We start from the raw sequence: 22,480 nt of genomic DNA on the forward strand, positions 1-22,480 counted from the left end.
CATGAATACAAAACTGCATGTTTTTGAATATCTGCTTGGAAAAAAGATAATTGTGAAACAGCATACCTATCTCTGTCAACCACTTCAATTCTGTCACCTGTTGACATCTGCCAAATATCACGTGACATGATAATGCATGGGCTATTTTCCTTCATGGAAATGTAAGAAAGGGGTATGTGTAGTTTGTTTATGGAGTTGGTCAAGGGAACAAAAATATATTTCAGTGAGTAAGATTTTTTAGTAAAAGGCATACTATTAGTTTGGAGTGATTTTACTCAATGTGTTTTACTCAAGATTTACATGTAGTTAAATTGTTTGTATCTTTCATCTTCTCTTATATGACTTTAAAAACTTACAGTAAACCATCCCTCTTCCTGGTTTAGCTTTTGTTGTTGCATCTGTACTTCAAGGAGTAAAAAATGATAAAAAGTTAATAAAAATAAGATAAAGTATGTAAAGTACATAAATCTATCTAATATTCCGGTTCAGGGAAATCCCTTTGTGAGAGTTATTGGGATAGCAGTTGTCACAACTCGCTGTTTTTATTGTTACATGAACTTGTGGAGTATAAAATATCAACATATTTTGGATGCCCTTCATCATACTTCTTAAACTCCCTCAATCATCAAAATGTTCTAATGAACTTGAGAACAAAAGAAACATGGTTACAGTTGACAAAAATTCACCTTATTTGACACAAGTTGGTAGTTTCTATTTCAATGGTTTTTACAAAATCATTTTTGTTTAACAATACAGCATTTAGTGTTTTAATTTTTTTATAAAGTTGTCTATTTATTTATATATTTGATTATCCCACGAGCAAACAAGCGGAGCGATGTGTGCGAGTTTTTATGATAAATGCATGTGCACACAACTTACGAAAATTATTCATCAACAATGAGACGAACCCTTGGCTAGAAATTTCATCAAGAAATTTAAGCATCGGAATGTAAAGTCATTAAAGTATAATAACGATACAAAACACATTTAAAACTATTTAAATATGTTACCAAGTCTTTGTAAATTGTCGGTATTATCTTTAAACTTACCCATCTGATCGGATTATACACAAATAGACAGATTTATTTGAACGAAAATCGCCACAAAAAGCTTGAAAAGCTCGGTTTAATAAAAGTCAAGACCGAAAATTGAAACGCCAATAAAGCCGTGCGACCGATTGTAGAACTATTTAGTAGTGCGTATTTCACGAGAAAACCGTGTTCATTTTACCAGTCTATGGTACTGTTTACTTGTAATCGAATTTATTCGAAGGTTTTTGTAATAAACGTAGACCGTTCGAGGCGTAGACCGATTTACAGGTACGAAATTGTGGTACACCGTTTATCAGCATATGTTTTTTGTCCAATCACCGAAGGTTTCATTATTTAAAATGTTAGCCGAAATTCTTTACAACTTACGTACAAGCTAGGGCAAAAAAACAACGCCCCTTCATGACGAGAACATTTTTTATTTTGCTACATTTTTATACGAGTGAATGCTCCTACCCGCTTTCTGTTAAAGATCGCTTTATCAAAACCATTCAACGCAACCAATTTTCAAACTGTGTATAGTACACAGTAGCTTGCCATTTTACTTCTAATTTTGCATTTCAGAGTTATAATTGTTATAACTTGGATCAGATTGCTTGGATTAAGTGAGACTCTTTATTAAACGTATTAGGCCATATTGGCTACATAAACACGACTGACGTAAAAGCGGCCCTAATGCCGTAAACAGGAAGCACGTGAAAAGGTCAAGGACCAATGAGCATTAGCATGTGAGTATATAACAGATTCTCCCTTTACAAAGAGCACTCAGTAACTAAGCTGCGACTAGTAGTATGAGTAAAACAGGAACTAACTACGACCAGTAGTCTGAGTAAAACAGTAACTAACTACGACTAGTAGTATGAGTATTACGTTAAGCGAAACATGCTAAATGTATTTACAAGTCCAAACGCTTTGGAGCGCTACGTACCCTGTTAGAGCGTCTAGGTCCTGGCGATATGGTGACAGGTGTATAAGGATGTGGATTACTTACAGTTTCAGGACACGTAGTGCTAGGCTGAGGCTCCACATGCAAGGGCAACCCTTCCACCTGAGGAGAGCGGACTGGCTGTGGAGCTGCATTAGATTGTCTAGAAGGAGCAACATATGGTAAATGGCCTGAATGAGGTGGTACTCTGACATCTGAGTCAATATCAAAATGGACTGGTGAATCAATATCAGTGCCTACCGTGCCACTCTTGAGTTGGTCGATATGGCGTTTCCACCTCCTACCATCTACCTCAACATAATAACAGAGCGGACCGATTTGGTCAACAATAACACCCTTCTTCCATTTCACTGCTCCTAAGTAACACCTCACCCACACTGAAGAGCCTATGCCAAACCCACGCACGACACTACCTGGACAAGGGCCCTGGCGCTGCTTCGACAAAACCTCAGGTTTTACACAATCAAGCCTAGATCTCAATGGGCGTCCCAGCATTAGCTGTGCTGGACTCTCTCCTGTAATCGAGTGGGAGGCATTACGGTAAGCCAATAAAAACCTGTCCAAGTTGCATTGTACACCTCCGCTATCAGCGCTAGACGCTTTAAGGGCCCCCTTCACAGTTTGCACAAACCGTTCAGCCAGACCATTGGTAGACGGGTGGTATGGGGCACCACGCTTGTGCTTGATGCCTAAATGAGCCATGAATGCCTGAAATTCTACACTAGTAAATTGAGGACCATTATCGCTGACAAGTTCCGCAGGCACCCCCCACCTGGCAAACAGCGATCTGAGCATATCAATTGTGTTTTCTGTTGTCATGGATTTAGTAACTACCACCTCCGGCCACTTCGAAAACGAATCCACCACAACAAACAGCATGCAACCCCCAATAGGACCAGCATAATCAACATGAACGCGCTGATAGGGGCGAGAAGTGGGCAACCAGGAGTGGGATGTGGTTGCACTGGGATCATTGCTCATTTCCATGCAGGATTCACAACTCTTGGAGACATTTTCAATGTCCTTATCCAGACCAGGCCACCACATGAAGGATCTGGCCACTGACTTCATTTTTGAAGTACCTAGATGCCCCTCATGAAGTTCCTGCAGCAACTTACCTCTAAGACACTGTGGTACCACCACTCGAGTACCCCACATGACCACTCCACACATCACAGACAGTTCGTCCCTGCGAGCAAAGTACGATGACAGATCAGCATCTGCTGGGCATAGTTTCTGGGGCCAGCCACTCTGCACCAGACCAAGCACTGTACCAAGCAAAACATCTCTATTGGTAGCCCTAGCCACTTGCAAAGACGTAACCGGAAGACCAAGGTCAGATACCTTGAAAATAAACGCCTGCGACTCTCCCTCAAAACTTTCACCAACCGTTGGACCAGGATAGCGGGAGAGGAAATCAGCTTTGTTTTCAACACCGCGGTGCCACTCCAAATCATAATTGTAAGCAGAGAGCTTTAGGGCCCATCGCTGTATGCGCTCAGCTGTCATAACCGGCAGGCCCTGTTTTGGAGCAAATATCCTGCTCAAAGCCTGATTGTCAGTTACCAGAGTAAATTTACGTCCGTAAAGATAGTGCCTCAACTTGTCTATCCCAAAAATGATGGCAAGACCCTCACGCTCTATCTGAGGATACAGAACTTCAGCCGAAGTCAACTTCCGCGACGCAAACAGAACCGGACGATCTTCCCCATCAACTGTGTGCGAGAGTACAGCTGCAACCCCAACTCTAGATGCGTCGCAGGTTAATTTCACTGGTAAGTTTGGGTCATAGTGAACCAATAGCTTGCTTTCTTTCAACAGGCATTTTGATGCCTCAAAAGCAACATTTTCCTCCTTGGACCAATGAAATTTTGTGCTAGCCTTAAGCAGTGCATTTAAAGGTGCCACAGTACCCGCGAGGTCTGGGAGATAACGGCGATAAAAGTTTAGAAGCCCTAGGTAAGATCTCACCTTAGCTTTGTCAGTCGGAGCTTCAGTGTTCAATATGGTGTCCAGCTTGGACGGGATTGGCCTTGTACCCTCAGCATTAATGCAGTGACCCAAGTAATTCACTTCCGACTTTAGGAAAGAACATTTAGACTTCTTGAGTTTTAGACCATACTCTGCTATACGCTGGAACACAAGCTCCAACCTCTGATTATGCTCTTCAATAGTACGCCCAGCCACAAGTATGTCATCGTAGTATATATGAATACCTTGTATACCACTAAGCACACGTTCAACCGCTCGTTGCCACAAGGACGGTGCAGTCTTAATGCCGTATGGTAGTCTCGTATATCGATACAACCCTTTATGAGTAACTAGGGTCAACAGATCTCGAGAACTCTTGTCTATAACCATTTGGTTGTATGCTTGTGTGAAGTCTAGGTTTGAGAAGTATTGGTTACCTGCCAAATCACAAAGTATGTCCTCCATGTTTATTTGAGGTGGTGCTACCTCCTTGAGCAAAGGGTTCACAGTCGATTTGAAATCCCCGCACGGTCTAATTGAACCATCCGGCTTAGGAACAAACAACAGGCTAGTAGCCCAATCACTACTCTCAACTGGTTCCAAAACGCCCTCACTAACCAAACGATCAAGCTCCTTATCTACTGCAGGCTGTAGCGCAATGGGCACTCTATAAGGCTTAGAACGTTTGGGAACGGCACCCTCAACCAACTCAAGAGTAGCCGGCGCACTTTTCAGCACGCCTTGACCCTTAAAAATATCAGAGTACTTCGTAAGAAGTTCGTGCAGGCCACTTACCGGTGAACTTACTAGTTTGATCGATTGCCAGTCAATGGGTAACTCCTTAAGCCAATCCCTTCCCAACAGCGTGAAGCGGGACGCCCTCAGCACATGCAGCCACAGCTGTCTAGCCCGGCCAAAATGCTTGACAGACACCAAGAATTTTCCCTCACTCATCACCATATCTCCAGTGAAACTACAGAATTGCATACCAGATGGAGTAAGCTTAGCATTAGCAAAATGTTTTTGGTACACATCATAAGGGATCAAAGAAACAGTTGCACCAGTGTCAATTTCCATGACAAGATCGACACCGTTCACAGATACAGTAACACAATAAGGATTAGAATTATGAGAATTTGCTGCTCTTAGGGTTTGTGCAAGTGAAACATTGTCAAAATCAGAACACATTTGCTCAGCTTCGACATGGTCAGCAGCATGAGCAGCATTAGCTTGAGTTGAATTGGTTTGAGCTCGTTTCCTGGTGCACATAGGCTTAATATGGCCGAGTCGACCACAGTTGTGGCAAGTAGCATCTCGAAACCTGCATTGGTCAGCTGAATGATTGGATTTTCCACATCTCCAACATTTTGAAGTAAGATACTTAGCTTTGGTTGCTGGTGGTCCCAGGCCAGGGGCTGAATTTTGGGGGACCTGGAACCTCTGAGCAGCTGGACCTTTCCTGCCAGACTGAGTTGTCTTGATTTCTGCCGTAGGGTTGTTGGACTGCTGAGCCATTGCGCTTGACTGGTAGTCATCCATCTGTGAGGCCAAAGTGACTGCCGCATCCCATGTCAAAGTTGGCCCCTCTCTGATTAGGGCTTGACGAATAGCGTCAGACCTCACCCCTGCCACAAGCCTATTTCGCAACTTCTGCTTCAGTTGGTCAGACGGGCCAAAGTTACAGTGCGTTGAGAGCCTCTTCAACGCCAAAACAAACTCCGGGATTGACTCAGTAGCAGACTGTGTACGAGTGTCGAAAACATAGGCCTCGGCTACCTCGTTTCTACGACCATAATGTCCATCAAGCAAAGTCACACACTGGGCAAACGACTGATCATCAAGACGATCAGGTGAACAAAGGTTGATCAGCAGCTGTACCGCCTCACCGCCCAGTACAGCAATCAAAGACGCCTTCTTCTTATCAGCCGCCGTTATATCGTTTATAACCATCCAAGAGGTAAGCCTCGTTTTATAGGTAGACCAGTCCTCAACATCGGGTTTAAATTCTTGCAAATTTCCAACAGGCATCGCTGTAGTAGTTACAGAGTCCGATAAACACAACCTTGTCGCCAATCTGTTATAACTTGGATCAGATTGCTTGGATTAAGTGAGACTCTTTATTAAACGTATTAGGCCATATTGGCTACATAAACACGACTGACGTAAAAGCGGCCCTAATGCCGTAAACAGGAAGCACGTGAAAAGGTCAAGGACCAATGAGCATTAGCATGTGAGTATATAACAATAATAAACATATTTCTTTATCGTTGTTGAATTACATACATTACAGTAAATTAGGCCTACAGCTTTATAACACTTTTATAACAGCTTTTATTTTGCTGCAGTTTGCAGAAATCTTCGAGACGCATTAACGCTCATAGGTTTTCTATTATTGCTGTATTACTATATTAACAATATTGGTTATTTTAATAATATCAGTGCATTTTACTTATAATATTGGCCAACATTGCATTTCTCCTATTGCAAGAGAGAGATATAAACGTAATATTTTCCTTTCATTGCTGTTGTTTGTCATGACCAAACACTTTTTAAATAAATTTTCTAAAAACCTATATAAATTCCACAACTTCTTGATATTGCTACCTATGACGTTTTGAAATGTAAACAAAATTGTGTATTGGTTTTCTATTATTACTATATTAATAAAATTGATTATTCTAAGAATATCAGTGCATTTTACTTCTAATATTGGCCAATATTGCATTTCTCCTGTTGCAGGGGGAAAATATAAACATCTTTTCCATTCATTATTGCTTATTGTTGTATATAATAACACCCACACCCAGTACATTACAGCTACCATTGAAGTTATCCTATTGCACTGCAGAGCCATTTGATTGCTAATATTGCATTTCTCAACCATTAGTACCCTTTATTTTTTTGCCAATATCTCTGGCCATCTCATTGGTCGGGTCGTGGGCTGTATGACAGTGGAATTTCTAGTTATATATTTGATAATTAGCATTTCGCAATTGTCAATTGCTAATTAGCAATTACTAGTTGCAAATTGACAATTGCTGAATGTCAGTTGCTAATTAGCGATTGCCAAAACAGCAATGTTCATATTGATATTTGTTTTTTCCACTAAGCTATCTACCACCTGTGCCACTCGACCACCTTATTGCTTTTTAGAATGATTGTGCACATACGTACTACACATGATGATCTCTCATAGCATTTGAGACTGCCAGAGTACTATTTTGAGATCATTGCTTCATATCTGTTTTTGATTTTGAAGCCTTTTCTCACTTCTACCTTATAGCAAAGCTTGTTTACATTACATGTCTTGTTAATTACTGTAATTTGCTTGAACTGGTTTATGCAATGCTAAAAAATAATAAACACATATTTATGTGTTTATAACCACGGTTTGGAGGTTGGATAAAATATAGCTTTGTAGAGGGTTTGAACTCAACTCATTCTGCCTGGTTGACTAAAACTTTAACAGCCTCACATCTTAACAACTGCACTAATCAATCACCCATCAACTTTTCAGAATAATTGTACATATAGTGGTTGTCTGTACCACACTAATCTGTCAGAGTACTCATACTGTATAATTTCTAAGCTGCTCATGAGTGGGTGCCAGCCAATGATCTGATCAACTTTTACACCTGTTGACACTTTTCAACTTCTGCTAGCATCTGAAACATGCATGGCTTGTTATCAATCGTAGGGGTAGAAATGGATTTTGTGTAATGAAACTGTTAAATTTTAGTTGAGATAATTTCAGAACATACTTTTTTGCAAAGAGACTTCAGTTGTAATTTTGTTATAAGTGTTCATTATTTTTATTTATTAAGATGAAAACTAAAAGTTAAAGTCCACCTTTATCAACCAGTATGTCTCAGTCAGACCCAGCATGATCCCAGCAACCACTAGTGACAGGGCAGTACATATATACTTCTCATCATTGGGCAGTAAAATGACACCAATAGCCACTCTTTCTCCTTGACCCTCTCGCTATTACCATCAACTATCACATTGCCATTTGCAGTATTGTGTGCCCCTTGACATTTATTTTATTTTGTGTTTGCTCATGATTATCGGGACAAAACTTCAAATATAGCCTCAGAGACACTGCAGTATAGTTAAAGCACATAAATTAAATATTTTTTTTATTATATACGTATTTCAATACATCAGAGTCTTGGCTTTCAAATGAGCCTATATTCAATACACAAAGAATAATAGAACTATAAAAAACAGGGTGTCAAAAGTACAACCTGAAAAAAAACCACTTGGTTCATAATTCTCATTTAGCCTTAGGTCGTCGATCCCTTTTGCTGCCATTGCGGCTGCGTTTTTCTGTGACAATCGGTGCTGTTAAACCCGGAGAGCGCTAATAATAAACTAAGATTCTAGATAATCAACAATGCCCGATCGTGCTAATGCCCGACCAATACAAACACATGTTCTGGGTTAATTAATTATGCTTTAATAAATCTACAGTCATACTTCGACTTACGAGCTCAATGTGTTCTGAGACTGAGCTCGTATGTCAATTTACTCGTATGTTAGTGCAATTTATTTATATATAGAACAATTAAATATATATTAATTGGTTTCCATACTCTAAAAAATGCAAATAAAACACTCAAAACAAGATATTGTAACAGAAAGAACATTTTGGTTATTGTCCTAACTTACCACACGCTTTCAAAAAGAAACAAATAAAAAATAATGCAAGGAAATGTGATAAGTTAAAATGTAAAATTAAATACATACAATAGCAGCCAATGCTAGTATTTGCCAGAGAGTGAGATATAAGTTATCCTTCCTTACAACAGTTGACTTTGATAAATTTGGATTTTGTCAAAGCCTTAAAAGACAAACTTAGAAGCAAATCTAAAAGCAAACTTTCTTTTTTAACTTAACGTAATTAAAATTTCTTCGGCATTTATAGTTTGAATTTTCTCGCTGGTTAGCTAATTTTTCCTTTGTTTTGCTTTCATGACTAGTCAGCCATTTTAAGATGAACCTATCTAAGGACGTTTGCCTTTGTCGCCCTTTCAACATGTTGCGATTAGGACGAACACAGGTGTCGTCACAAAGGTTTAATGCACGACCACTAGCCAACTTGTGCGAATGTCTACTTTTATAGTTTTGATAGATAGCACCGGCCTTTTCAAATAGGTAGCGTCGTTTCAGTTATGCTGTCACCAGCCAATTGTTTATCTTTTATCCCACTGCCTGAGCGGTCTCTCCATCAGCGGTCAGGAAGATCGCTGCGCCGTTTAGAAACTATGGTTAGTCCTTTTGCGAGCTAAATGCCCTGAATATAATCCTTCTGTTTGATAATTGTGGATGTATTTCTGTCATATTGCTGAGTTAGTTCAATCACGCATACACATTTCGCATATTTTCAACAATTTTCCGTTTAATATCAACTGTTATCATTTGCTTTTTCTTTGCATTATTTTTCATTTTACTGGCAAACTTTCGGTCTACGCGCAGTACTTTTAATTCACATAATTCTGCACAGAAAAGCGTGCACAAAAACACGGTACAAAAGTATAACCTGAGCGGTTAAAAAATACAGATTGATGCTGTTGTCATAAAACACCTCCGGCATACTTGGCAACTGACTCGCGTGCTCGTATCTCAAACATGGCTCGTATGTTAGTGCTAAAACTTGCTTAAAAGCTGGCTCGTATCTCAAGTTTCTCGTACGTTGGAGCACTTGTAAGCTGAAGTCTTTCTGTACTGTCGTTGATAAAGGTAATGTAATCACATCGATTAAATTATGACCTGCGGTTGCGTGGTCCTAGGACTAAATGCCAATCGCACTTTCGTGAGATCACACAATGCTTGAAGTTAATTAGTCTCAGTCTGTCACCCTTAACATCGCATTAAAAATAAAGAGCTAGTGCATAATATCATCGGGAAAATATAGTATGGTTCTTGGAGTCTGAGGTACTCATCATAGAAATAATATGTACATGGAAAACTAATGACACTGAGTCCTTTGTCATCTTCATTCGTTCTCTGGAGTTGTCCTACCTTCGCCTGCCACTAACGTTATCATCGTCACTTTCATAGTTGATAAATAAGCGGTAAGAGCACACAACAACGAATATGAGAATTGTGTCGTCACAATTTTCGAGACTATGCCAGTAAACTTTTTTGCGGTAGAGCTCTGGGGAAATCCTATAAACACCAACCAATGTCTGTCTCACCATGGCAAACAATGGCTCATTCGAAAGCCAAGACTCTGATGTATTGAAATATACAATAAAAAAATGTAATTTATGTGCTTTAAGCATAGGGTTGCTTAGAATTTGTCCCATTGTTTTCTTTCTAACTACTGTGTAAACATATGAGTACCTGAGGCTAATGATTAGCTGAAGAAGATACCAAATACCTCTCACAGGAAGTGTGACTATTGACCTTATTCTAGATGATGTTTTGGAACATCTTTTTCTTTTAAATGTTTTAATTATGATCATAATTTGTAGGTTTAATTTTCAAGCATCCTGGCACTCAGATCATATAAAATGAAGAGCAAATTCTGGCAAGATCAAAAATATCTTTACATTCTTGTAAAATCTGCTAGAAATTGATATAATCACACCTTTAAGTATCGGAGATTTTTGACTTTTGGTTTATTGTATTCCAACTCCTCAGCTGTATTGGCTTAGTTGTCAAAAGTGTCAGTCACCTGAACAACAGGTTGTAGTTCGATATCACCAATTAGAAGTAAAAGGGTATTTTGACCACCAAGATGTGACACAAAGTATGTCCGATCACACATTGCTTTAGCTGTAAAAGAGACCCACCAGAAGGTATTGAAACAGAAGGTACCTGTTTGAGTTTGTAGAATCATCTTCTGTGTATTGTGCGCATTAGCTAGAGTTTCTCTGGTAAGTAGGCCTAGTGTTAATGCTTGCTTTCCCCAAACCAGCTTTTGTGTAATGAATGGCTGTGCTGCTGTTACTTCCCTCACCTTTATTCCTAATTCCTTCCAGTTGGTCTTCCTGACCACTGAGTTCAGCAGCACCATATAGTGTAGGAACTGGAGCAGCCACAGTAGAGATGAATCACTTAGATGATGGTTGTACAAATTTGATCAAATCAACTGACGTACCTTATTTGAAAATAAACATGATAAAAACCAATATTTGACAAAATAAATTTAATGATAATACTATTAAAATCCAAAAATCCAGTAGAGTCGATATTGCCGGACATCTACACAAACATGAGCTTTCCTACAGGTGACTGCAACAAGTAATTATTTCCTATAAGGAAGTAACTCTTTTTAGTCAGAGAGCAGGACAACCCTATCTGTCATAAAAATAATTTCTATTACTTTTCTCAACTTATGCAATATGATGCGTGCAAAAGATTCTTCAATATTTATGTATTGCCTGTTTGAACGTTGCACTCTGTAATGTCGTTAGTTATATACTTTCTTGTTTAAATTACATACTCATCAAATGGCGGAGGCGTAATAAACAAGTCAATCACTGTTGTCATTGTGACAAGGAATTTCACAGACTGTGATTGGATAATTGAAATAAAACGCCATAGTCGGCCAGAAAGCTTAGTAATAGCGGACCAAACTAGTAGCATGAGCTGCGTGCACTGCGGGCCTGAGCTACTAACCTCAAGTTATTTAGTAGTTTTATCACCTCAACAAATAAAACGGTAACTGAACATGTTGACCATTATAAGTTCAACCATTCGAAACCATTTACAACTATTGCTAGGTAAGCAGAACTAATTATTTTCATGATCAAACCAAAGACCTCGTTCATTCACCGCGATAGCCATTATTTCATTGTCATTGAATATCAAGAACGATGTTTATATTAATATGATGATTCAATCACTATTGACTGATAATAAATTCTAAGCAACTAACAGATGTCATCACGGACCAGATTTTACATGTGATGTGGTTAAATATTCCATTGTATCTTGTTGTTTTGTTCGTGTGCATTTGATGATCCGGTTTATTGTATATTTATTTTATATGTTGTATTGAACTGCGTTGCATTAAATTGTTTTATTGGATTTATGTGTGGCAATATGTTGTGCGATATTATATAGTAATACATATTTCATTGAATTTTAATCTATCGAGTTATATTGTATTATTATTATTATTATAGTGCTCACATATCAATTATTACCTTACAGAAGTGTGCGATGTATGAGTTAACTAAATATTATTGTGGTGAGAGCTGAAGGGTGTACTTCTATTCTCTTCATGTAGGGCTATGCACATTGCCTACACATCAAAATCAGTCCTGTACCTCTTCCTATTTTTAAGTTTTAAATTTATACTTACATGATTTGCTAGATCGTTTCTTCTGATAAGTTATGATGGATAAATATTGCACCATAAACGTAAGCTCTTATGTGTCTTTATGATAGTTTTGTATTTTGAACTCATTGTATGTAATGGATGTGATTCTTTACTTTGTAGTCAGCCGTCAGGGACTCAATATGACTGACATTTCTCCTCATCATCTTACCCACTGGTCTGCCAGGAACGCTCTTCATACTCTTGACAATGGGACCTACCTGTACAACTACTGATTGACAGGCTATGCTGTATACCTCATTGGGTACACTGGTTGTGACGAATACTAACTAACGAATTTAATGTTTAATATTTTAAATTAAATTATTATATTGCTGGGCGACTCATGACAAGCATAAAGCATTTATTATGCTTCTCTTAGTACTTTTCGTCGGTACATGTTATTTTTTTTATCTAACTGACATTTATATGCGAAATTTCTTGCTTACTTTTAGATTTATTGTACAGGTAGCGTGCTAAAACAATATTGGTGCAGTATGTTCGATGACAACTAACTTTATGAATGAATAATTAATATCATAAGACATTGTATGTGTATTTTGATACATTGCATAATTATTATATTATATAGCATGTTTACCAAGGTACACAGTCTGTTTATCATTATACATCGAAAACACTCAATTGATTTTAGAAAGCATATTGCAAAGTATATAATAAAACTATTAAATAGAATCTTAAAGCTCATCATCAATGTCTATATGATTACCATCTTCAACCTCATCATTCATTTCATTGCTGCAGTCTACACAGAAACTTGTGCAAACTGAAGTTGCAGTTTAGCATCATCATCGGCTTTCACATCTACTCTTTTTGCATGAGAAATTAGTCTAATGGACAAACTGCCTAGGAATAGCTCTGTGTCCATCAGGAAATCACTGCACAGAAATCTCATCATCGTCTTTACTCCAGCCATGATTTGTGGGATCAGGCGGCATGATTAGTAGGAGACCGGATCATCAAATTCACACGAACAAAACAACAAGATACAATGAAACATTTAACCACATCACATGTAAAATCTGGTCCGTGATGACATCTGTTAGTTGCTTAGAATTTATTATCAGTCAATAGTGATTGAATCATCATATTAATATAAACATCGTTCTTGATATTCAATGACAATGAAGTAATGGCTATCGGGTGAATGAACGAGGTCTTCGGTTTGATCATGGAAATAATTAGTTCTGCTTATCTAGCAATGGTTGTAAATGATTCCAAATAGTGAACTTATAATGGTCAACATGTTCAGTTGCCGTTTTTGTCTGTTGAGGTGACAAAACTACTAAATAACTTGAGGTTAGTAGCTCAGGCATGCAGTGCACGCAGCTCATGCTACTAGTTTGGGCCGCTATTACTAAGCATTCTGGCGAACTACAGTATGACGTTTTATTTCAATTATCCAATCACAGTCTGTGAAATTCCTTGTCACAATGGCAACAGTGATCGACTTGTTTATTACGCCTCCGCCATTTGATGAGTATTTAATTTAAACAAGAAAGTATATAAGTAACGACATTACAGAGTGCAACGTGCAAACAGGCAATAAATAAATGTTGAAGAATCTTTTGCACGCATCATATTGCATAAGTTGAGTAAAGTAATAACAACTCACAATTGAGTTACTCTGCTCCTAGACTATTTTTCTCTGTCTCAGCTTCTAATCTAACTTACCAGCAAACACGGATTCTTCAAATTCTTGTACCTTCATTACAGGTGTAGGTATCCTGAGTTGGAATGTTCTCCATGTACAGCTTTATGATATGAGCTGCAGTAGCAGGTACTTTTGTCTAATAATTAGAGTTGATGGCAAAATACATACTGCCTTGGTTGACCTTCAAGGAGTCAATCATCCCTTTATACTGTCCAAAAAGATGTATGATTTCTAAGTTTTAAACACGGTCGAGGAACTCACACATTTCTATTGCAGTTTTGGAGGGCTTCTGTAAGGTTGTATCCATTGATAGACAAACAAATATCCTGATATAACCATTTATAACCAGTCTTTCAATAATTCTTCTTTCTCTTACACGTCATTGACTTTAGGAACGGGAAGAAAATGTCTTCTTGTTTTACATTTGCCAGGCGTGATAGAAACATGTATAAAAAAGTCCGGCCCGATCCGCGTTCATTAGTCAAAGAGCACCAACAATGTGAATGTCTGTTTTTATGCTGTGGAAAATGAGAGACAGAGGTGTTAGAAATAGCTGAAACAGCCAGTCAACATAAGCATTGCAAAAACCAAGATTTGGCAGTTACTATGGTGACTCTATAATACTGATCATGTTTGTTGATGACAATACATAGAGTTTGTATCACACAGTTTTGTAGGCAGATGTCTATGCTTTGCAGCGTCAACATACTCATCTGAACAGACGTGATACATGATATTTGTAGACAAGTCAAGCTGATAATATGCCCCCAAGCTATCCCAAGCTACTTTACCAATTTAACAGCTATGGAAGATCACGAATACACCGCTATATCAAATGGACAGACTACTGAGATTACTACTAATAATTTATGTAAGATAGAGAAGGGTGTATAGGTGCACAGCGCTATTGCTATTCCATAAACTGCAAAAACCGCAAGAATGGACTTTCAAAGGAAAGGGCATGACATTTCACAAGTGAGTCACTTCTACTATTAGTTCTATTACTATTGCTAAAGTCTACGACTATTATTAGTTGTGCTACTACTAGTTATTACTGCCACTAGTTAGTTCTACTACACTAGTCACTGGGTGAGTAAAAGTCGATCAGTGTCACTACTGAGTGTACGAGTTTGACTGTATTTTGTCGGTGATTAGATAAATTTATAAGCTAGTGAGTGAAATGTTCTTCCTTCAGAACGAAGGTTTTTTATTATTTAAACTTAGAATTTTTTTTAAATTAATATTTTGGAACTACAAACCATTAGGTTATTTCTGAATATTTATATTTGAAAAGAATGTTTGTAGTGCCTATAATATTATTTATTGTTGTACCTGGATATAGGTAGCAGCAAGGAGATAAGAGTAATAATAATACTGTTATTACTACTGTTGCTAATTAACTACTACGGTTTCATTTTAATTTTTAGATTTCCAAACAAAGCAACTGAGAACTCTCGTTATTTACAATGGTATTGCAACTGCAGAAGAGTAAATAAGCCTGATCCTTGGGCACTTATCTGCAACGAACATTTAAATGATCCATGTTTTGACAACAGGTTAAAACGTTCGAGTGAAGTCATTTAAATGTATTATTTTTCAATGTTGAATGATGCTTTTCAATGATTGAATTTAAAACCATATTGTCAAGCACAATGCTGCAAGGTTGTTCAACTTAAAGTATTTTAACCAAACTGTAATGACTACGTCAGATAAATAAACATATTTCAATCTACGGCGGCTTTTAGTTATTGAGCTTTTAAGAGCTTGTAATCACATTTCCACATATTTGGCGCCTATATACAGCACAACAGAGTAAGACATGATGAATCTTTTGATACCAAATAACTGTAATGTGAATTTTGTTGCAAGTCAACCTTTAAGCTTTATGCCTAAGATGGGTGTGAATGACTTCCAGTGAAAATTGCCACATTTTCATTTTACATAGCGATATGGTAGCATTTTGAGCTGTTTTATTTTCGCTTATTTTACTAGTTGTATTGTTGTATATTAAAGGTACTACGTTTATGTGAATAAGACATTTATTTTTGTTGATTCTACGTAATTGTTATAATTGATGCTTTTGTTTAGGTGGTTGGAATAATAATCCTACTGTTACTCAGTTTCAGGCTACCTTTCGCAAAGCAAAGTTATCAGCAAATTTGGTGCAAAATCAGATGCTGGTAAGACAGGTAATGTTACTGCTCAAAACGAGATTCTCATCATACAGGCTACTCCAGAAGTTGATCAGTTTGTGGAACTCAATGATTTCAGGTATCAAATTTCTGTTATAGGTAACAGTATAGTCTATATAGCTGGCTACATTGTGCAAAAGCTAACTAAAGTGCTGTCGTGACATTGGCCGTCAGTCGCTGGTTACCACCAAGTCAAGTATCCAGTACCGACATCTCTATATTTTCCTCGAGCTATAAAACAATGGAGGATTGGTTCGTCCATCAGACGATGTCATCAGGATCCTGCTAGTTGCAGATCAATACTTTCGTATTAATACAAAGCCAGATCCACTCCATTGTGTGGTGTATTTTATCAGTAGTGTGAGATCTAGTGATGTGCTATGCCTTGGGAAACACCATACGGATATGGCAGATGGCATATCCAACCACTGCATTGATGAAAAACCTTATTCAGACATTTTATGATTTCCGACAGCATCATTATGCTAAAATCCTACACTCAAACTGCAAGGGGCATCTTTGTGGCGTATAATACTAAAGTAGTACTTTTTAAAGGCCAGTAACAATGTAATCACTGTAATATTTATCTGCAGCTGTTTTTGTGCTGTTATTCCTAATCTAATTTAGTTCTAAGAAACTCTGATACACCTTGGCTCAATATCCAGTGCTATACAAATCTCCTTTTACACAGTTTCCGTAACGTGTTTGTATAAGTTTAATCATCTGATTCCACTAATTCCTGCATTTCCTTGTTTACATTATTTTGATTATCCTCTATTACAACTGTTTTTAATTTCCGTTCGGTTGTTGCAGTGGTTCATTCCATCTTTTACAGATACTGTATTATACATATCATACATTCATAAGCTATTATCACTGAAATCTTGAAAACAGTTTCTGTTTTGGCAGCATACCTATGTGTCGTTTTTATCGAAATACTTCATGTGCTAAGTTTTTCCATATGCATTTATGCATATGTAATATAAATTTTAATGTAATGGAACAGTTGTTATTTGCCTGAATATATCATTTGCTGGGTTTATGCATCTGTAATACAACAGTTTGTATGAATAACATGGTCCACGAAAATCTATTTTACATCTACTTATCATTTGATATATCCCACTCCATATGTTATAAATAGGATTTCTTCTATCAGGGCACTCAAAACGTTGTGTAGGAGGAGTTTTCATTAACACCCAGCTGGAAAATAACTATTCATTATGTACATTTCTGTCATTTTTCACCGTTTGTTTACAAACGGAACTACTGTAGCATTCGATTAGCTCTCCAATAAGGCGCATACGTTACGTATCACAATCAACGTAAAAGTCACGTGATTGCCATTCCAGAGGTTTTAAGTTCAATGGGTAACGCTATCATATGGGCGGGGTTTAATTATCATCGTCTGTTAGGATTGTGCTAGCCTGGGTTTCGGAGCTAACACAACTCTCGCGGGGCGGTCGCGTTGCTTTGTTAGGTTTTGGAAAACACGACTCACTGTTATCGTTTCATTAGCTCACTCAGTCAGTAGACCCCGAGGTTCACAAAGCAAGCCTTGAATTTCTACAATGCAGTGGTAATACCTAACCAAAATATTGGATCCATGCAAAATAAACATTTCAATTGACCTACTTTTACTAATTTTAAAATTGGTAAAGGTCGTAGTATATGCTTAAGGTTGAATATAATTTACCCAAAATAACCTGAACAACGGGTAATTTACCCGTTGTTCGGGTAATTAGCCAAACAATATTTTGCCACCCCTAACATAAAATGCCAGTCTTTCATCTTTGTCACATTGTTCTACCTGGTCAATAAGATGGGACAGCAGGCAAAGCTGTGCAGTGTAGTTTTCATGCTCAAAATCTAAATATAAAATCAAGTTTGGGCTATTTTACGATTGTGACTATTAATATCACGAATGCTTGTGAATGGCAACTGGCTGATCATGATGGTGACAATATTGGGATACTATATTTATTTGACAACAAAATGAATTCAACAGATCAGTAAAATAACCACTATAGTTCATAATATTTGTAAATTTACAAGGGGCTTTATTCAGTATATTTGGTTGCTCGGGTGCCGCCTTCGGGTTCATCCCAACAGAGAACGATCATTAAACCCCGCCCATATTATAGCCGTCGCCTATCCTTGGAGGCTGTTTATCATTGGTCGCAGTGATGTGAATCACAGCATCAGAGCCTTCATTTGAGCAATGAGTTTAGTAGTAAAAGCAAACTTATCGTACTAGTTTTTAAGTCAAAAACGGAACAATGACCAAATTCTTAGTGAAATGTCATTAGAGGAGACTACAACACCCCAGGTATATCCTGAATTGCCCATAACAAGACAGGACTTGAATTCAAAACAAGAAGTTCTCAACAATATCATAAGCTATGTATGCCAATAATAGAAACCAAGCGGAAAGCTGCCAGGGAAAATTAATATGAAAACTTTCATCATTGGTTTTGAGTCAGCAGCCAAATCTGCACATGGCATTGCTCAATATCTTTTCAGCTACTACCCATACATCAACTACTTCCTAACCATTAAAGGGGGTCCTACCACACAAAGCTGTCGTCAGAATAGTCACTATTAAAATCACTGTCGTCACTTTTAAAATCACTGTCGTCACTTTTAAAATCACTGTCACCTTTTTCAAATTGGTAACCAAAACAACCTCTTTCTTCACATTCGTTATTTTAATACAAATATCTATACTGGTGGCACTGGGTTGCGTTAAAAATCTGAAACTCGCTAGGTTTGAACTTCTGCTAACCAAAAGCATGGCTCAACCAGCGACCTTCACAAACATATTAGTGATGTTTGGGAGCGTTGCTGATTACTCCGCGAAGAGTGACAGCCGTCTTAGGTTTTTAGAGCTATATTTCTTGTACTGAAAATAGACCGAGATTGCCTTTAATAATCACTGTCAGTCACAGACTTGGAAACGGATTTGCAGTCAATGTCGTGGCATTTCATTGCTTTAATTATTTGGCAGTCTATAAATGCTGGGCCAGATGCTTCAAACCAAAACTAGTGAAGTTTCGGTTGACCGTGGTGATTTATGAACAAATAATAAGTTAGTAACGGTACGGCAACACGTAACAAAATTTCCGTTGGTTCTAACCAAAATCACGAAATGATTGAAACACACAGAATTATTCTGCGCTGCTAGAATCGTGCTAGCGAGCACGATCTCAGCAGCTTTTGCAATTAGTATAGTCCAAGAGACGTATAATGACACACAATAGTAAAAGTATAATTGCAAATCAACATAGTACACACGATGCAACTGCTTAGATTTCGTTATTGAATGTATTTATTGTTTGGACGCTATAGCTACAATTTGTTTATTTTTTAATTATATTTCCTTTTTAGCAGCAAAAGATTTGTGGTAGAGAATGTTGACATCTCTAGCGCAAACAAGTCAGTTGCATCGTATTTACTATGATAACTTTCTGTAATAATTTTCTTGTGTGTCGCATTATGTTTTCGGACTACATATATCTTAAAATTTGCTAAAGTTGTGTTCGCCAACTAATAATAGCGCGACTTAGACAGTTACATCGTGTGTTTTATGTTGAAATGCTTTCGTATTTTTATTGTGTATCACGGTACATGTCTTGGACTATACTAATTGCTAAAGCTGCTGGAATCGTGCTCGCTAATAATTTCTTTAATCTGTTAAAAGCGTTCGTCGACAAACTCGGTGGGCATGCACAGCTCAAATAATTCTGTGAATTTCGACCGATTAATTCTGCGTTTTTCGTGATTTCGGCCAGAACTCCGAACCAACGAAAAATTCGTTACGTGCAGCCGTACCTTTAGTAATCTTATTTACGCAATCCTCGTCACCTGCATTGGTAAATGGTCGTCTCGTCTGTCACTTTTTGAATATCCCTGTCGTCGCGTCGTCAGAATCGTCACAAAACATGGGAGGACCCCCATTAAAGGTTGACTTGCAACGAAATTCGCATTACTGTACAGTTATTTGGTATCAAAAGATTCACCACGTCTTACTCTGCTATATTGTAGATGCAAAATATGTGGAAATGTGATTACAAGCTCTTAAAAGCTAAAAAATGAACAGTTAATCGTCGATATCTCGAAACTGCCGTAGATTACAATTTCTTTTTTTCACTTCACACATTCTATAAAACTATGTCTATATTGTCTTTACGCGTTTATTTCATCATAATTGTAATGCTGTCATTTTTAGCACTGATATCTCAAAACCCCTGTAAATATTTGTTTAATTTTTCAACCTTAGCTCAAAGTAGTGCATCTATATTTGGTAAGGGCTCTTCGGTAAAACCTGAAGTGTTTGTCATAAACTAGTGCTACACGAAGTTTTATATTAACCCTCTTATCCTTCATTTTTCGAGACGTCATTTTATCATTGTCGGCCATCTTTACAGACAATTTTATCGTTAGAACACGAAGTGTTTGCAATGAATTTTTGAAGGCGATGCTTTGTTTGCAATTTTTTTGCAAGTCAGCCTTTAAGATCAACCCGAATCACATTGAGGTTCTGTTTTCCAAGATACGATTTAAGGGTGGCTATAACAATAACCCGAATGTGCAGTGCTTTAGATCTGCACTTTGTGCACTGCTCATAAAAGCAGATATCCCACCAAGTCCTTATGCTAACTGTAATGATCTGGATGTAATCGCTATATTAAAATCAGAATACACTATGCCGCTTCAGATCAGGAATCTACATGTAGTTCAACCAACCTTAGACAAAAGCTATCTTGTCTAATTATTTACAGTCATGTCTAATGGGTGTTTAATACAGTGGCCCAGCTTTACTGCTTCTAAACCTTATTTGATTCATTAGTTTGTTATTAGTTTAATTTCTATTTGATCACTCTTTGTATTATCAATGATATACAAGCTTCTAAATTATTGCTATTATCCATTACCATGTGTGTAAGATTCTTGTCTTTCTCATCCAAACTAAGTTTTATATATTATCAATAAAATATGCAGTCTCACATGCACAAACTATGGAAAAATTGAGCAGTTTTTAGTGTTAAGTCAATAGGAGTTCATAGATCAGCTGATTCACTTTACACATCATCATGACGCTGCGTCATGCTACATATTTATAGGCCTCACCTATTTTGATTATTCGCATATCTGGGGTTTACTATATCTATGACTAGCTGTGACACTCGGCGCTGCCCATGTAATAGAAGAGTCTTTGGACAGAAAATTGATTTGTATTTAACATATAACAACATTTGCCATTATAACTTTCAACAAAGTAAATATCATGAGAGAAGTGTGTCGTGTAGTTGAAATAAATTAGAAGAAAAATAAAAAACAACTGTAAAGGTTTTAAAACTTTGTCAAACAACTGTACCTTTCAAGCTAGTAGCCTGGCATATTGCCTATGGAAAACTCCACTAAGCTAGTTAATAAGGTTAGGCTTCCAATGACGGTAAGCCATGACTTTGAGTCTGTATTGTTGTCCAGCTCAGCTGTTCTAATAATAGCTATAGCCGGATTTTCAACAGACAGACTTTGAGAAATATATATATATAGATGTAGGCAGATGTATATACATAGCAAAGTTAAAATATTCATCAAAACAGGTGTGGTACATGACATTTGTAGACAAGTCAAGGGAATAATGTCCGAGTTAAGCATGTACTCTCTAGCATTTTCTCTAAGCTATCTTTACCAGCCATTTTTTCAACCATTAACCTAATGCCTAGTACAGTGTCTGGTCCAACTAAAAATGGTGTATGTAGCTATCTGAGAATACATCTATAGAGTTGTCAGTCACTAATCGCATACTATTTCTTATCATAATAACAAAGTGTTATCGTTCCTTCTATTTATTTTGGTTAATTAAAATTTAATATTGATAATATAAATTTGATTGTCACTACAAGCAACAATAGCATGAGACTAAAGACAAAACTGTTTCATAAAGTAAAGAACAGCGGTGCACATGCCTTCTTTTTTGCATGAATTGGTTCACTAGTGATGCACTCATGGGCATCAGTTTGTCTTGAATCCTTCTCTTTTTTCTGAATTTGCGAATGTAACAACAGTGTGTACAGAGACTCCAGCAAGATATACCACAGTAAGTCACAATATGTAACCCAGTATGATAGTGGTCAGCATAAGCATCTCTGGTGGCTTCATACAATCACTATATAAACACTGAATGTTATGACTCACTACACCACACTAAAACATGTATTATGATGTTACACCTGTAAAGGAATTTGCCGGCCTTTACTTGGCACGATCTAGTCTATTTCCGATAGAAATAAATTGCGTGTGATTTGT

The 22,480-nt window shown here is 37.4% G+C and overlaps 1 protein-coding gene across 1 annotated transcript; it reads right to left on the reverse strand.

Annotated features, from left to right (window-relative positions):
- Positions 1-1,645: 1,645 nt before the first annotated feature.
- On the reverse strand, positions 1,646-6,009 carry LOC137391407 (uncharacterized). Its single transcript, XM_068077870.1, has 2 exons — positions 4,774-6,009; positions 1,646-2,137 (listed from the first exon to the last, which is right to left on the reverse strand). Exons 1-2 carry the CDS (start codon positions 5,992-5,994, stop codon positions 2,129-2,131), a joined length of 1,230 nt encoding a protein of 409 aa, XP_067933971.1. The 5' UTR covers positions 5,995-6,009; the 3' UTR covers positions 1,646-2,128.
- Positions 6,010-22,480: the final 16,471 nt, after the last annotated feature.

The sequence above is a fragment of the Watersipora subatra genome, chromosome 3 (assembly GCF_963576615.1).
Source record: "Watersipora subatra chromosome 3, tzWatSuba1.1, whole genome shotgun sequence".
NCBI lineage: Eukaryota > Metazoa > Bryozoa > Gymnolaemata > Cheilostomatida > Watersiporidae > Watersipora > Watersipora subatra.